Source organism: Frieseomelitta varia, unplaced genomic scaffold (genome assembly GCF_011392965.1).
Source record: "Frieseomelitta varia isolate USP_RPSP 00005682 unplaced genomic scaffold, Fvar_1.2 scaffold_239, whole genome shotgun sequence".
NCBI lineage: Eukaryota > Metazoa > Arthropoda > Insecta > Hymenoptera > Apidae > Frieseomelitta > Frieseomelitta varia.
The window spans coordinates 491904-509165 of record NW_025109967.1 but is presented as its reverse complement, the minus strand read 5'-3'; the positions used below and the strand labels follow the sequence as shown (position 1 = coordinate 509165).

Sequence of the window (17262 nt, the reverse complement as noted above, 5' to 3'; positions counted from 1 at the left end):
TGAAAAAGGAGAAACGGGGACAGGGGGAGCAGAACAGTCTGTTGATTTGCGATTCAAAAGATCTTCGATCCGGAACCTACGAATATACCGAATTTTATTGTAATTACTAAAGTTTTGCGATGACTGGACCAAAGCGTCCGCAACGGGCAATGACGATTCCCGAGCGAAATATATTTAATCATTTTCCACATCACTGCCTACTTCTGATTAACTTGTAAATAAGGTCGGTCGAACTCGAACGAACGAAACAAGACTCGCGATGCATCGAAAACTTTGAACTTCTACTACTTATTACTACGTGTGTAGTTCGATGCGTTTCAAGAAAAGGAACGAGAAACGAGAAACGAGAAACGAGATAATTGAGGAACCGAGACAAAGTCACTCCAACGAATCGCTCGCACTCGTCAAATTTTCTTTTCTATCGCACGATTGTCATGAATGTCGTTGCGTGAATTATGAAACCATAGCTTCTTTCGAACTCCAACTTGCGTGCGTTTACATTTGTTTGCGGATTACTTCGTTTTACCGGCGGTAATACGAAAAAAAGAAGAAAAAGAAAAAAAAAATTGCACGATGCATCGATAACAAACGTGGCTGTAAACGAAAAGAAACGAGATATCGAAATATTGAAATGTTAAATTTCATGGAAACGAGAATCCAATGGAAAGGGCAGGGAAATAGATCTGGTACGCGATGAAATGTCGAAAAGAGACTCCGATTTCTCCGATTTTTAGCAGCGCCTATACATTTACAATTAGATGATAAGATTTACGTATAAAAGGTGGGGCAAGCACGTCAAAGCGTTGCCTCGTATCAACTCGATCACTACCGCATGTCTTTGAAGTTTCTGAAGTAAGTATAGAGAAGACAAAGGGAGCGTCGTAATTACGTTATCTAGATACCGATTTTCGAGCCCAACCAAATGTTAGAGCTAGATGTCAGAAAAGAAAGCGTGAAATGTCTCGCGTCCACGCCGTTGATCGAGAATACGATAGCTCGAGATATCGGCTAATAAATCTTACCTTTCCTATTTTCCATTAATTCAACGAACGTTAATGTCACTTTACCATACGATACATTCAGATGAAATTCAGCTAATCGGACAATAAAATTTCTTTTCGCGGTAGCACGGCGAACACACAGAAAGGAGAATTGTATCATGTATAAACTGGTATGCAGATTAACGGCGCAGTGATGTGATTTTAAAACAAACAAATCGTACATTAGTTCTATCTTATACTTGGTCAACGCGTGTGCATGCTTTCGTACAGGTATGTGCAATACTAAACACATTAGCACGATCGTATTCACGTACATGCATACATCATCACTAACAGTAAATTGTCTTATCTTACTCTTATAGTGTGTTTAGAGTCTCTCGCATCTCTAAGATCTTGTATCTATGATTAAAAAATTTGATCGATGATGAGCAACTACTGCACCGTTATCGGTAGTTAACCGAAATTATATTATATACGTATTTAACGTCTTTTAGAATACTTTGAAAACAAGGTAACACGTAGGAGAAAAAAAAAAAAAAAAAAAAAACAGAAAGATATTAACTAAACGATTAAAAAGAAATTCATGCGAAATTAAAAATTGGCAATCTCATCGAGGACAAACTTTTAAAGTGTTACTCAAAATTTGCATCGTACAAGTTCCATGTACACGCGAACGATACCATTGCGAGTAACTCGAATCGAATAACAGAAATCTTCCTTTTCCGTGCAACTTTGCAAATTATTTCCCTGATATTTTCCCCCAAGGACCAGAGATTGTATTTTCTAAGGAACGATTTTCAAGGAAAAATATCGAAGAAATGTTTCTTAAGTTTCATATCGACGTAGACAATAAGAGAACAAGTTGCATCGGAATCGTTTTCACATGCATCGGTCGTCACTCTCATTCTATAGGTGCAACTCCAAACAACAAAGTTAACGACTATTAAAATAGCATCGATTTTCCTACGAGATTTCCCAAGAAATCATTTTACACTGTCAGTAACGTTTATCTTATTTTATCCAAACTACTCGCAAACATTTTTAACCAGTTCAAACCACTTTTTTAAGTAAGTAACACTTTCTCAAGTGCGCTCGATACGATTCCACGATTTTGATAATTTACGATAATTATCTGTGAAACAAGGAGAAATTCCTCAAACGCACAGGGAGGAATAATTGAAAGTTGCGAAAAAAGGCAACATTTCACACGTATACTATAATTTTCAGTAGATATTACATTTCATATACGAAACGGAATGTCGAATATTTCAAAGAAAGCGTCGTGTCAGAGCTCGCGAATATTGGGTTGCTCAGGGCCGTTAAAGAGATGTATCTACCGTGCCACTTCTACGTCAGTTATTCTTCCCTCAACTATATTATTCCGTCTGGCTATCTCAAAGGCAGAGCCGAGATGCGTTCTCTTTACGTTTTAATGCGTCTCGCGGAATAATGCATCTCTCTACAAGGCAAGCACTCGAGTATACGTCAAATTTATGATTTTCTTTCGATTGCAACTCGAAAAATATCCATCAATTCCATCTATTCCATCGTTTTAATAATAATTAGAAACGATATTATTTAATAATAATTAGAAACAATGATATTAGATCGATATTATTATTCATTTTGCATTAAACTAACTATGAATAACAGACGAGTAGGTAATCAACGTTTCAAAAAATCTAACACAAATCTAAGTACAAAGAATTCACATGTTACAATTTGGAAAGCATGCAATGTAAAAGTCAATGTAAAATTAATCACTTAATTTCTCATCACGATACACGACTCCAATTAATTTGACACGTACAATGAGAACATTTTTTCAATTGGCTCTACTTTGAACAATATAAGAATCCGCGTCTATTTTAACGTACACGTACTGTTCGAATAGGATTCAATGATCTATCTTCTCTATACGAAAATGTATCTCCTCGATAGCTAATCGCATCTTTATCGAGAATATTTTCGATGGTACTATCTACTACTTATATAGTATTGCAACTGCTGGACAGAGAAATCGAAAGGGTATTGATCCGTGTAAAGGGCTCAATGCCTCCTACCAAAAACAAAAAAAACAAAAAAAAAAAAAACTCAACTAAAGCAATGAGAAGCGTTTAAAGGGTCATTGAGCCAATCATGGTCAGTAATATGAATACTTGAAGAGAACTATTAAAAGTAAAACAATGAAAGATCATGGCCGGGCTGTGCTTGTACTAGCTGACAGAAGGTCCAATCTCTATAGTTTATGTATTCATTAAGAAAAAAATATTAATCGAGAACACATAGAAATATAACGTGATGCGTTACACGGCGCACGAAAAATCGTGAGGCAAGAAACGTTACGGATTTGCACAGAGGCGAGAATTTGAGATTTCTTAGGCCTGTAAATTTCATCCTTTACGAAACGTGAAGTTCTTTTCAATATATTTTAACTTGAAGCTTTTCGGATAATGGAAAAACTGTTTGCACGGTATGCAAAATTTCATCTCGGAATTCCAATGTATACGAAATTAAATGTCAAAATCCCTTATTGACGATATCTTGGATTAATTGTTGACAAAATTGCTTGAAAATTGAAGATGTAACGCGGTATGCGGGTTTTCAGGTGCCGTGTGCTAATCACAGCAAGTTGACAAAAAAAAAAAGATACTTATATGATATGTTACAAGTAAAGAAATTTAAAAATAAAGAAAAAAGGAAAGAGAGAGAGAGAGAGAGAGAGAAAATGAGAAAATGACAGAGAAAATAAAAATATTCATATGACGATATATTTTCGGTGTAAAGCAAATGTATATGTAATATATCCGTGGTAAAACTACGTATGTCTTGTAGTTTTAACGTACCGGTGGAAGCGATCTTCTTTGCGAGCATTTTAAAAATTCCAAATTGAACGAGGTAAACGTTATAAAATGATGACGAAAATTAAATATACTAAAAATAAATCCATATTTTTCTTTTAATGCCATAAAAGAGGATGCTCCCAATCGGTATAAGCATATAATCGGACTATTCGTTTGAATGTTGATTGTTAAATGTTAGGATAGAGAATTTTAAGAAAAAAATGCCCAATCTACAAGCATCGTGCATCGGAAATATATTTCGTTGCGTGTGGAATTCCGTTATACCAGTAAAATATTTCCATCGAAATGGAACATCGATCGTTTCTTATTTTTTCTTAAATATACGTTCTTGGAAATTTTGATCGTGTAATCGTTTTTTCACGTATGATCACTATCTAACTAATAACGTATATTGTTACTTAAAGGTTAATGTTATTTTATTGTTTACACATATCGTTAAAAAGATTTCTGTCATGTATAATGTCGATTATTCTATTAAAAACTTACAATATTACGAGGCGTCTGGAATCAATACCAACCAAATCCATTTTTTTCTTCCGACAGTTCAGTTTAAAATTTATTGTTACGATTATGTTACACTTAACAAGGTCGATCGGACTTGGCGAGTTTTGATTTTAAATGTCTCACATGTTTGTTGCAAGCTAAGTCATTAAAAAAGGGTATGCATAAAAAATTTTCCAGTTTCTTTAACAACGTGACGACAGATTTTTTTTTACAAATATTTGCAAGTAGTTTCCCCTCTATCTGTCTGTTTCTATTGTGTATTAAAGTAATAATAATAAATTAGTTTTATATTTCAGTATCATACGAAAAGGTTGCCCTTTTATTAATCTTTTAAACTTATAATTTCACTTGATATCTTATAAAAAAAATGTACGTTTATATTGTATTTTTACTTTTTTTGAAATAATGATATAATACTAGTCGACGTTTCGCAAATGTAATGGTTAATATGCAAGAAGATTATTTACAATTTCTTCGAAATATAGAGTGATATTGATTTGACAAGTACAATCACTGCCACTGCTTATTTACAACGAAATTCACTTTTCTCATTAGAAATTTTAACGCTGCCTCAAAGGGGTAGTTATTGATATTTAAAACACGGATAAACAACGTGTAAACTTGAGTTTATACTTGCTGAAATAAATTAATGTTTTAATGATACACGAATATATTTTTGGCGGTAAAATCATCGTTTGGAACGCTGCGTTCGTATCCGTCTTAGCTATGAAAAAGCCTATATTGACATAATTATCTTAATTAGTATTATATTATATTTGAAAGTATGTAACTATTTTATAAATAAATAGATAATCAATGTTGATTGTTTTATTTTTTATTTTTTAAATAATGTTTTCATTAAAGATAAGGTGCTATTATTATACCGAAAAGAAATTATACCTTATAAAAGTCTTCACCGTTTTATTTTTTCCCATCCATAATTGTACAACTCGCTTATTTTTTTATTACACTTAAAAATATGGAATAAGTATCATGAATTTTTTGTATACATCTTATAAAATTCTTCCAGTTCCTAACTCTTATTTGTAAAGTGATTTGTGTTAATTAGTAATATTGACTAAAATGCATTATCAAATTTTACGAACGATACATTTTATATATCATCGCGTACTTCAGAATAACTTCAACATGGAAACATATAATACACAATTCCTTTCAGATATATAGATGCATAATGTATTAATTAAAATTGTGTTTTCTTTATAAAAATGTAGAGTAAAGAACTATGCACTTTTAGACTCTGACTTCATTTTTTCCAATAATTGTTGACCAACAAAATCCCAATATCTCCTTCTTATTGTATCATGTTTCTCAGATAATTCTTTACACAGCTATGGTTGTAATTATAAATACAATTAATTAATATCAATTCATTGATATATACAAGTAAAAATAACAATACCTTAAGAGCATTATTAATGTGAAATATTGAATCTGGCGACTCATCTGTTATTGGTCTCTCTTGACAAATGTCTATAATACAGGCCAATAAATGATTAACACGACACCCAGCATTATATAATTTCTCACACTTCTGTCTCACTTTTTCATTATAAGCCAAACCACTGCTATCTTGCATCAAAATACTAAAATGTAATAATTTACAGATTAATTAAATTACATCATTCACAAACAAAAATGGCATTAAAAAAAAAATCAACAATACCCTCGCAGATAATTCCAAGCACTTTCGTTGCCTTTAACTAATTCTATTTTATCCAAAGCATAATCAATTTCTCTGTCAATTATATTTTGCTCAAACTTGGTTGTGTTACTTATTACAAAGTAACGTTGATTCCAAGCAGAATTATTACGAATATCTTCGTTCAATAAATGTTCTGTATATTCCAATTCTTGGTCAAACAAACTGCGCATTGTACAAATAAAATATTCGTTATTAGTTGGCACGATGGTTGGTAAATTTCGTATAGATAAATACGATGTACTAACTTAAATGTTTTTATACACCACTGACGATGCTGCCAAACGTGATAATTTTTTGCATCAACTTTTAAAATATTTTCTGTAAACTCTAATTCCCCAGTAGGATCTTGAAGCCATTCAACAATGAGTTTCCTATGATGCCACACTTGATAATTTTTAGAATTATATTCTGTTAGTATATTGGTAGATTTTAATTCATCTCGCAATTCTTTGCCCAGAGCTCTAAGTATCTCTCTTCTATATTGCCATACTGTATAATTTGCTGGATTAAGGTAGATGCAATCTTCCGTTAAAGCTAGTGCACGCTCCGACTTCTCACCAGATTTTAGGATAGCCCGAAAATAGTCATACGAGTCCCTAACTTGAGAAATGATAATAAAATCTTAGTAAGCCAGCATTAAATGAAAATAAATTGATTAGTAAATATTACAGTATGTGATAAATGTAATTTTGTTTCTTATCATTCACAAATAAACTAAAAACATTTAAGGTAAAAATATGTCGTATGTTGTTTTTGTACAAATCTACATAATCTATATTTATTATATAAGAAATCTAAACTAATATAACATGTATTTATTCCCTCTTTTTGACTGCGTAACGGATGTAATCGAAATAACGAACAATGCAATAGCGCACTAGTTTTCCATTTCATTCTTTCATTTCAACATCTATGATCTATACAAATATTTATCAACTGTACTTTAGAACAAATGAGGTTAGGTGTATGGCAATGCTTCATAATAGTAAGAATATAATACAAATAAGATAAAACTAATAATCCTATTGCCACTTAAACACGACGTACGTTTCAAAAATGATGTAAAATGCTTACATTTTTCGGAATAAGCAATTGAAACAATAGGATTAGGACCATCATCCTGAGGCACAGGAATCACATCTCTCCATTCTTCACGATCCCTGTATAGTACCCAGCCTGTCTCTTCCGAACTTTCATCGGAGCTTTCCATCATTTTTTAATTTTCACAAAATATGGTAAAACGACGAAATTGCAAGTCTACTTCCACAGTTTGGTTAGAATATCAGGTTTATCTTATCAAACCTGTTAAACACTCCATTACACATGGAGAATTGTCGATGATGTATCGATAGTTTCTGCTATCGATGGTTATCGATATTTTTCGATGACTGATAATTTCGATACCTTTTGTTTTATAGTCGTGAATCTATTCTGATATACATCAAAAGAAATTGAAAATTTGTATTGAATATGTGTTGCTATAAATCATTAGTATTTGCATTGAATTTTAGAATATAGTCTACCTATGTTTACATTGCAAAATAAATAAATGTGTGTGCAATGTAGACGAAATAATAGATATTTTTGATACGTTTCAAATAAGCAATTATTTATTTCTCCCATTTAATATTACTCAAATTTTTGCGCGACTAATTAATACGTGCCATTCTTTGGGCATGGTGGCGCCATCTGTTGGTAGAACATTGGTACTAGTACGTTTCTAAATATCCTAAATAAGCTACTTTACAGCTCAAATGGAACATAAAGAAAGAAGCAGAGGCTCTAATTAAAAGGATGCAATTATAAAATTTTAATTGTTTTAATTCAGTCTTAATTAGATTTTCTTCTCAAATGAAAATTAAATCGATTCAATGTAACTGTTCGAAGAATTCTACGACCTCTACTTCGAAGAATTTAGATCAACGACATCTATGTTCATTAAATCCGTTCCGTCGAGATGTGTATAAACAACAGAATATTTAAAAATTGTTAGTAATTTTATCATCACCATGGAAATATTTACAGAAACTTATATATACTGCAATCATTATGTTAATTATTCATTCGTTATTTAACTTTCATTATTTAATCTTCGTTATTTGATATTTATTATTAGTAATTATATGTTTTGTTACATCGATAATATTTTTATATAAACTACTAAAATTAATTACGGAGTTATCATTTATTTGTAGTATTGTGATATTAATTTATTTATCATCATAGGCACTACAAAATCTGAAACATTAGCGGCACATAGCGATGAAACCTTAGAACTTATCGCTATCTTGGTCCTTATTGCACACTATCGCGATCTTTGTCTACAGACAAGTGAGGTGCTGTCATCTATTCGAGACAAAAGATGAACGAAAAATAATTCTAATAAGAATCGACAAATGGCAGCACGTTGTTTCTCCGTAGACCATGTGCAACAAGGGCAAACATACTGTTCCGTAAGAGACAAGGAGAGCAATACAACGGAGACAGAGATAGCGTTTAGTTCCATTCTTACACCGCTACGTGTCGCTAGCATTTCAGTGTCCACTGAATTGATCAAATCTTCATTTGAAAGAAGAACTTAATTAAAAAGATTAATTTGTGAATATATGCAGCTGTGCTTGTCTTACCAGACCCCAAACTTTCACTCCATATCCGATTGGAATGCACGTGTGATGATTTATAAACTTTGCTCACTATATACGGTGAGGAATATAGGAAGTATCAATTTGTACACTTGATGAAAAATTGTCGAACTTTGTGAGAGAAACTGGTACAACAAATAAAGTTAAAGAATCGTTGTAAAAAAAAAAGACTTGAATCTTTGGTTCAATGGAGGATTTAGTCACATGAAAAAAATTTTTGCAGTGTCTTTAAATATGTCTTTAATATGTCTTTAAATTTGCAAAATTTTCGAGAGAAACATCTTTGAAAAAAATGAATCAAGTAATGTAAAAAATAGAAGCTTTTTATGCTTTTCTATGACATCTTTTTACAAAGTTATGATAGTTTAAAAATCATCGACAATTTTTCCGTTAGGCACGCGGCATAAGAAATGCAGCTTTCAAGTTGCTGTAACTTATTAAATGAAAAAAGGATCATAAAATAATCAAATTGGGCTCATCTCTTAGACTAGTTTGTTTCTTTCAAACGTCATTCTAAAACTGCATAAGAAAAGATTTTACACATTTTAAATATTTTTGAGAACATTGGAAAATTTTCGATTCAACATTATAACGATTCCTTAAAATTTATTGTACAATTTCTTTGGCAAGATGTATATCGACAATTTCTTCATCAAACGAACAGATAAGTATATTCTACACTCACTGTATGTAGATCGACCAACTGTTTACTTTTTAGTGAATAAAACAAGATGGATCTGCATGTGATGTACGCAGAAGAAGGAGAGGAGGAGAAAAAGAAGGAGGAGGAGGAAGAAGAAAAAGGATCGCGAAACTGTAACTGTACAATTATACAGCGTAGAGACTCGGTCGGTGGCTGGTGGCTGGTGGCTGGTGGCTGGTGGCCGTTTGACGGAAGGCGGCAAATTCCAGATAGTAACTGTCGTCGGGAGAATCATCGGTCAGCGTAGAAGGAAGGCATTTAATACCCTTTAGCGAGTAGGCAAGAAAGTGCAGCTCCACGTATACAGGACAGTTAGCCTGGCTACTTGCACAGAGAGCGGCCTCAACCATCGTAAGAAATTTATACGGCGCGGTGCGACGGCTTGCTAGCAATTGCACGGTCACCCCGTTGCATCGAGTCGCAATCGTGCTGTGAGTCGGTTTATCGGATGCTGCGTCAATCGAACTAACAACGGCAACAACAACAACAACAACAACAACAACAACCAATGTAACGCAAAGGTGGTGGCGGCGGCGGCGGCGGCGGCGGCGGCGATGACCAATCCGGGATCGAGAACGAGAATTTCGTCCTTCTCAATGGTTCTCAAATTCCGCGGCGATGTTGTTCTTTTCCATGGTTTTTATCGCGACCTCGGTGCCCGCTGTAATTCGACAGACTCGTTTAGCGACTCAGCTGCAAAACGGTTCCTCATCCGGGAATTTATGGCCAGATTCGGATCGTTTAGCCATCTTCGTGAAAGATGAGCGTTCTTTGACTTTTTTTCGCTCGTATTTCATATTTCAGTGGCAAAACGAACGAAACTTTTTCGTTCTTCTTCGCACGCGTGGTACTTTCGAAGAAATGCTAGCAAAAATGCTAGTAAAATTAGTAATAAAAGGTCCTGCACTGGATGCAAAATGTGCAAGTAGTAGTCCGGTTGATGCAGCTAATCGAAACCGCATCGGGAATAACGAGGAGAAAAGCTGCGAGCGCGTGAAATCGGTTGGCACGAAGGTGGCGCGACGAAATAGCTGTCTTGTTGGCGTTCTATAGAGAAGGCACGAGCACGTCCCGCCAGGTGAAATATTATACAGATGTTAGAAAGGGAAAAAATGGGCGGCCTGACGGGTGGCCGTTTGTGTTAGAACGGTAAGGCAGTTGTAAAATATTTAAGAGTCATCCCGGCCAGTTCTAACACCGGAGCTAGGCACAATGTGCTCTGTGATCTTTTTTTCACGACACTTCACCATCCACAATGACAGTGGGCTGGCTGTGAGCGGTGTGTCAAAGGCTCTAGTATTCTTTCAAACTGCCTCTGTTTCTTTCCGTTACGCCCGACTTTCGATATTGTCGGCGAACGAATAAATGCCGGCTAATTGTAACTGGTTTAGGTTTGTGCAAGAAAATCCAAGAAAATATCGCTTAACGATATGTTAAACGAGACATACTGCTGCTGCTTCCAGTAAAAATTTCATATCGCTTTCCCTCTTTTCCCTTTTGGCAAGTGCTGCAAATACCTCTGTATAAACACATGTGTAAACACGCTTTATCGAACGTAAACTCGATTACCTAGAAGTAGTTCGAGTTTTACCGTATTCGGGAAATAATCGGTGGGCAGCTGGTCGGAATACCAGGTGATCGAAGAAGAGAATCGAAAAAGGCACGCGTCCTGCGGCGAATGTCGGAGAATCGATCTCGTGTAAAGACGGCAATTGGCAATTTTAAGCTATTCGAACGTTCCGCCTTTCTATAAGTGGCACAGCTGTAACAAGATTATAAGCAGGAAGAAAGTTGGCTCGTTTGGCTCGGAGATGGTTGCATTGTCCATTTTCTTCGGCCGTAAGGCGGTTCGTTACGACGTCTACTCGTCGAATCTAACAAACGCCGAAGGGAAATTATTTGAATTATTTTGTTCGTGCAAGTGATATAAACGTTCGATTAAACGACACGCGGAAACGTTGAAAGGTACGAAAAAAAAGGTACGAAAACGGCAGGGGAGACAATTGTACAATTGTAAAAAGTGTACGCGTTGGAAAAATGGCTGAAAATTGCGGCGAAAAATGCGGTAACAAGGGTATCAATTATCATAGTTGCAAGGGAAACGTTCGTTTAGCGAAGTTTCATCGACGCGACGCGACGACTCGTCCGTTCGAGGGATGATTTACAGATGGGTTAAAATTCACGACGCGCGGCGCGGCGCGGCACGGCACGGCGGTACATCGAGGAGAACCGCGAGAAAGGAATGCCGATGCAGGTTGAGCTACGGTTGACGAGGGCATTAAATGGAAGGAGAGGAGAGGACGTTGGAAAGAGGGAGAGCAACGTTGTAAATTAATGCCGGGAGACTCTTTAGCTAAATTAATTGCGCCAATGGTAATTACACTTAGAACGCGCCGGTCTGCTCGCATCCTGCTTTAAACGGTGCTGGCACTTCTTGTTTTCTTACCTTGGCCGTCTCCTCTCATTTTGTTCCGAGAGTGTAGCGTGGAGCAGCCTCTCTTTTACAACGACGTTGGACCGTGTGCCAACCTGTTGGACGATAGCCACAGTCTCCATTGACTCTCCGTACAAGCGTGAAACACGTGTTCGCACACGCACAAATATAATTAGCTGGACATTTTTGCGAAGACCAAGGCGATACAATGTTCGTTCGCTTCTTTCACTTGGCGACACGCATACCACAATTGTATTTGCCATTTGCCATTTGCCATTTGCCGTCGCGTCGGGAGGTCGGTACTATTCAAGCGAATCAAACGTGTTCTGCTTTTCTGCTGTGTCGCGTCGCCGTTCTGCTGTTCTGCTCTTTTCCCCTACGATCCACAGTTTCCATAGTCCTTAATGCGATCAACTGTCCGTTGCGTCGATACGTCGTTCCATACGTTTTCTTCGAACCAAAGTTGATGGACGTTCAAGTCGAAATTCGTCACGCACAGACGCCCGTGCTTTTCTCTACTTGCAGGACGTTGTCTTTACATTTCTTCTTACGATTTATTTTACGTAATTTTTCGTTTTTATGTTTTCAGAGTAGCAGTTTTACGTGGACCTCGAGAAAATATAAATATCGTAGGTGACAAAGGCAAAGGATATTTGCAAGAGGAGAGGAACCCTTGGAAAAAAGGAAGAAGAGAGAAAGGAGAGGAAGAGAAGAAAGGGAAGATGGAAAGGCAGAGACGGAGCGAAGCTTTTGTAGGTATCGGTACCGGAAGGTGCAGGAAGAGAAAACAAGCCGAAGAAGTCTGCGAGAAAATGGAAGCGAGAGAGAAAGAGAGAGAGAGAGAGAGAGAGAGCTAGAAGACAGACAAAAGGTAAGCAGGAAAAAGAAAAGAGGAAAGAAAGGAAGACAAAGAAAGAAAGAAAGAAAGAAAGAAAGAAAGAAAGAAGGAAGGAAGGAAGAAAAAGAGGGAAGAAAGAAAGTGAAGAAGGAAAAGGAAAAGGAAAAGGAAAAGGCGATGGTGGTAGGCGGAGGAGGGAAGAGGAGGACCGTTTGTCGGACATACCTTGGGGCCACCCTGGCGTCTAATTGCGTGTAATGCACTGCCGACTTGCCAGGCAGAAGAGTTGCCGCCAGAGGAGAGGCCGGTGAAAAACTTGGGTCGCGCAACGGCAAAACCCTGGCGATCGCGAGGACGCGGTGCTATGTCCGGCACGCTCGGACCCACACGACGAAGATGATCGGGACACGAGGTGCTGCTTGCTGCTTGCTGCTTGACGACGGCCAAGCGCAGCCGACCGACCGTCTTTTCCGGGAGGACGTCGATCTCCACCTGCACCGGAATATCCTGTCCTTTCCGCTCGACTCGCATCCTAGCCCCTTGGAATCTCGCCATCACCTTCCAATTGCTAAAATGAAGACGTGCATTTCGCCGGGTTCACGCCGATACCCACGCTCGCAGTTGAGACTCTGGTCTAACGACAAGATCCAGCCGTCGTAAGTCGCATCGCGTACGAGAGAAACTTTTTTTTACCTCGTGAAACAATTCGTTATTATATCTCTGAAAAGATTGTAGATTCGTAAATACCTGTAATAACACTGTCTGTATAGACAGACGTCGTGACGTGAAATGAGACGGCCGTCCGATTGTCCGATCCGCCGATCATCGGACAATCTCATTAATTTTCATACGATGGCGCTTAGTGTTTCTACAAATCAGATGTTCCGATTTGAAAATGAGTTTAAAAGAGGTGGTCTGGATTCTCACAAGGCGGCGTCCTTTAATCGCGCGGCCATCTCCTCGAGGCTCGAGGCTTTCTAAAGAACCGGTGGGGAGTCATCCGGTAGGGCGAGAGACGACGACCACGACGGCGATCATTTAGCGTAGCTAAGATCTGTCGGTGGAGGTTTTTTGTCGCGACAGCTTATTATGAATAATGATTTATATCTGGTCCGAGGCAGGGTGTTCCTCTCTATATCGAGCGAGCCAGCCGCGGCTACGGGGTCGAAACAAAGACGGATCGAAGGGGATCCTGACGGAGGAACGGCGACAGACCGAGGGGTTAATAACGGTCGCGTGTTGTAATACCTGCCATTATCCACAAACCAACCGCCTAACAAGCTACCTGCTAATAATACACGACCACGCGGCACACACGATCACGCGCGTCATCTTTTTACTTCACTCCCCTCGAATTTTTGTCATTGCGATACCTACCTAATCACCGCCGCACCGGTACGGTGATTCGGTAAGTTCGAATCGATCGAACGCAAGATCGAGAAAGCCGCGATCACGATTAATAAAAATGTTTACATTACATAGCGATCGCGTTGTTTCGCGCTGTTTCGCCCCAATTAGAGATGGTAAAGAAAAGCAAAGGCACTCTTCTGTTTAACAAACACGTCACACGTACGATCCAGAGAACGTGGAGTTTGTACAGTATCTTTCTAAATACAGTTTAGATTAAAAAGTTGTCATAATCAAATCGCATCGAGCTGAAACGACCTATTCTACGACTGTCCTACCTACCTACCTTCTCCATAACGAACTGATCTAGTTGCTCGAGTTATTCCTCGAATTAACGTCTATTACAGAGACAGAAGAGTACAAGATAAAGCGAATCGTCTTTGTTAGCGTAAGAAGGCAAGTAGGCGGCCAACTCCGCGCAAAAGCTAGCTCGCAAAAGTCAATTAGTTACGGAACAATTATATCCGGTCGGATGGATTCGCTTCTAATCTCTGCTTGCATTGCTATTACCACCTTCCTTGCACAACTTGGCTTTACCTCGCCGTTCGTCGTCGGCCAACGATCCGCCAGTGAAACAGTCAACCGACTAAAGAAGAACGTCGAAGAACGAGTAGCTTTTACGAGTGGCGAAATGACAAGGCGCAACTATCACCGTCTTTCCATCGACAGTTTTCGATCGCTAATCTTTCTTCTTCTTCTTCTTCCTCTTTTTTTTTTTTTCTTTTACCTCTAACAAATGGGCAGAGATTGTTTTTTTTTTTAGGCGCCATTTAACGCAACTCGGCCGACGTAATTGCTGGCGATAGAGACTTTGTTCAGCTGGACGAAAAAATGTACGCTAGCTAGCTACCCTACGACGAATGATTTTTGTGATAGCAAGCGGACTGCAGATTTCTACGTAAATTCGAATTTTTCTATCCAGAATTGAAGAAACACAACTTGAGCAGCGACTGCGTTCTGTATCTATTAAATATTAGAGTTATCTTCTCTGATAACTTTATCTGTAAATAATTCAATGTATTTCCAACTAATTTGTATGTATTCACAAGTAACTGCGACATTTTCCTTGCACGTTGTTGGAAAAAAAAAAAAAAAAAAAGGTGAGAATAAACGAGAATAGTTTGATCAACGACCATTTGTTATTGGTCAGTGTTACGAGTTGGAGTTAGCTAAGAATTCTCGGTTTAATATGTTCGATTTTTACTCGAACGATTAATAAACTCGCTAGAAATCGATCCGTTCTACCAGGAGAGAAACAATGTAAGTACTTGTTTCTTTTTATAGCGAGCACGGTCTGCCTCCATCTATGCGTGTGCAGAACGGATCCGTTGGCTGGTCGGATGCAATTACGGATCGGGGCTGGACCGAGAAAAACGCCCAGTGCATCGCTTGCTAATTACTGGAAGAGAAGGGAAGGGAAGGGAAGGGAAGGGAAGGGAAGGGAAGGAAAGGAAAGGAAAGGAAAGGAAAGGAAAGGAAAGGAAAGGGAAGGGAAGAAGAGAGAAGGAAAGGAAAGGGAAGGGAAGGGAAGAAGAGAGAAGGAATGGCAAGGGAGGCTCCAATTTGCTACTAACTTGTCTCAACCAAGGGCGGAAGCGGCACGAAAGGGTGTGGCACCGCGAGTTACCGATCGCGAATTGCACGCAAATCTTTGCACGACGAATGAATGTCAGTTTACGAGTGCGATCGTATTCATTAATCTGTAAAGCGGTCTTTCTTGGAAAAATGAATCGCCTGGATAAAAGTAAATCAATCGAAACAGGATACCTATGACTCGCAGTTTTATTCGGATGAAAACTTTGAGACATGAGATCTCTGTGAATTTCCTACGAAAATCGCCACGAGTTGCTTCGTTTGCGACGCTTCGTTTGAGTGTTTATATTTATGATATTGCAGTTAAAATACGCTATATTCGAAGACGAATGCATTTACATAAATAGTTTCAGATATGTGTAATTAGAAGCGAATCAACTGATTACTTCGTAAAGAAGGATCAGATGGCATACGGATGATTGGTTTCGAGGACGCGGAGGGATCGGAACGAAAGAACGTGGTGGGTGTGAGACACGAGCGACGAACGGAGTCGAGCGGGTAATCGAAAATGCGATGCGAGTGCCACGCCGGCGGTCTTTGTCGGCAAGCCTGCACGAGCAAATGCAAAAGGCATGAATGCAGTTGAAACGGCACGAGCCGGCACGAAAGGCGTACGGTGGAGAACGACGTCTGCTGACGCAGACCGAGGCTTCCTCTTTGGCCAGACTTCCTGTCAGAAACGATCGTCGCGATTCGCGCCAACTAACCGTTCGGTTCACCTAACCCGACCTCTCGTCGTTTCATTCTCCATCAGCTCCACTGATTTCATCGGATCAAATAATGCCATCCACCTGACGTCATTTTCTTTTCTTTTTTCTTCTCTTCTCTTCTATCGACAATATTTTCACAATTTTTTTTTCACGACCGGTGTCGCTGTTTTCTTTATCAATTATCCATCATCTAAAAGATACGTCTTTCGTTCGTTGGGTACTTGTTTCTTCGTTGAATTGCGACAGACACGTATTTTCCATTGTACAGCCCGAGGATCCAGAATTAAACCTGGTAACAAACGCGTCGATGAATGAAAGCTGAGGAATGTCATTCATAAACGGCCCGTATGTAACGTTAGTATACATTAGGTACACACTGTGAAAAGAAGCGTGGACAAACATGGAGAACCAAGAGAATTGAATTATCTTGTGCAAATATGCACACATGCGTGTACGCCTGTATGATTTTGTGGAACGTTATTTTCTCAATAAACTCGTTCGATTCGCTCGAGCAAGTAGGATAAAGATTTTGGCAAAACATGCCTTTCTCTTCGTGCGTTGATATTCCGTTAATTCGCGATGTAAACGACGTGATGCACGAATCACGGTAGGTGGTCGAAGATGGAGGTGTGGGAGTCGGTTTCACGATGCCGAAAAATCGCGACATCTTCGACACCGCGTCGACATCCGGAGGAAGACACCTCGGTCGCGCATATTAATTATGCTACTTGCCGATGCTAATTAATTCTTCTAATTAACTAGGCGACGCAGAAACGCGCCGTTAACGTCTTTCGTTTATATGCGCGTTATGTATAATACCGGCACACGGACAATTTTTAT

At 38.4% G+C, this 17262-nt stretch overlaps 1 protein-coding gene across 1 annotated transcript; it reads right to left on the bottom strand.

Moving 5' to 3' along the window:
* Positions 1-5273: 5273 nt before the first annotated feature.
* LOC122527927 (protein farnesyltransferase/geranylgeranyltransferase type-1 subunit alpha) lies at positions 5274-7445 on the bottom strand. Its single transcript, XM_043652528.1, has 5 exons — positions 7170-7445; positions 6341-6695; positions 6057-6257; positions 5793-5976; positions 5274-5721 (listed from the first exon to the last, which is right to left on the bottom strand). Exons 1-5 carry the CDS (start codon positions 7306-7308, stop codon positions 5614-5616), a joined length of 987 nt encoding a protein of 328 aa, XP_043508463.1. The 5' UTR covers positions 7309-7445; the 3' UTR covers positions 5274-5613.
* Positions 7446-17262: the final 9817 nt, after the last annotated feature.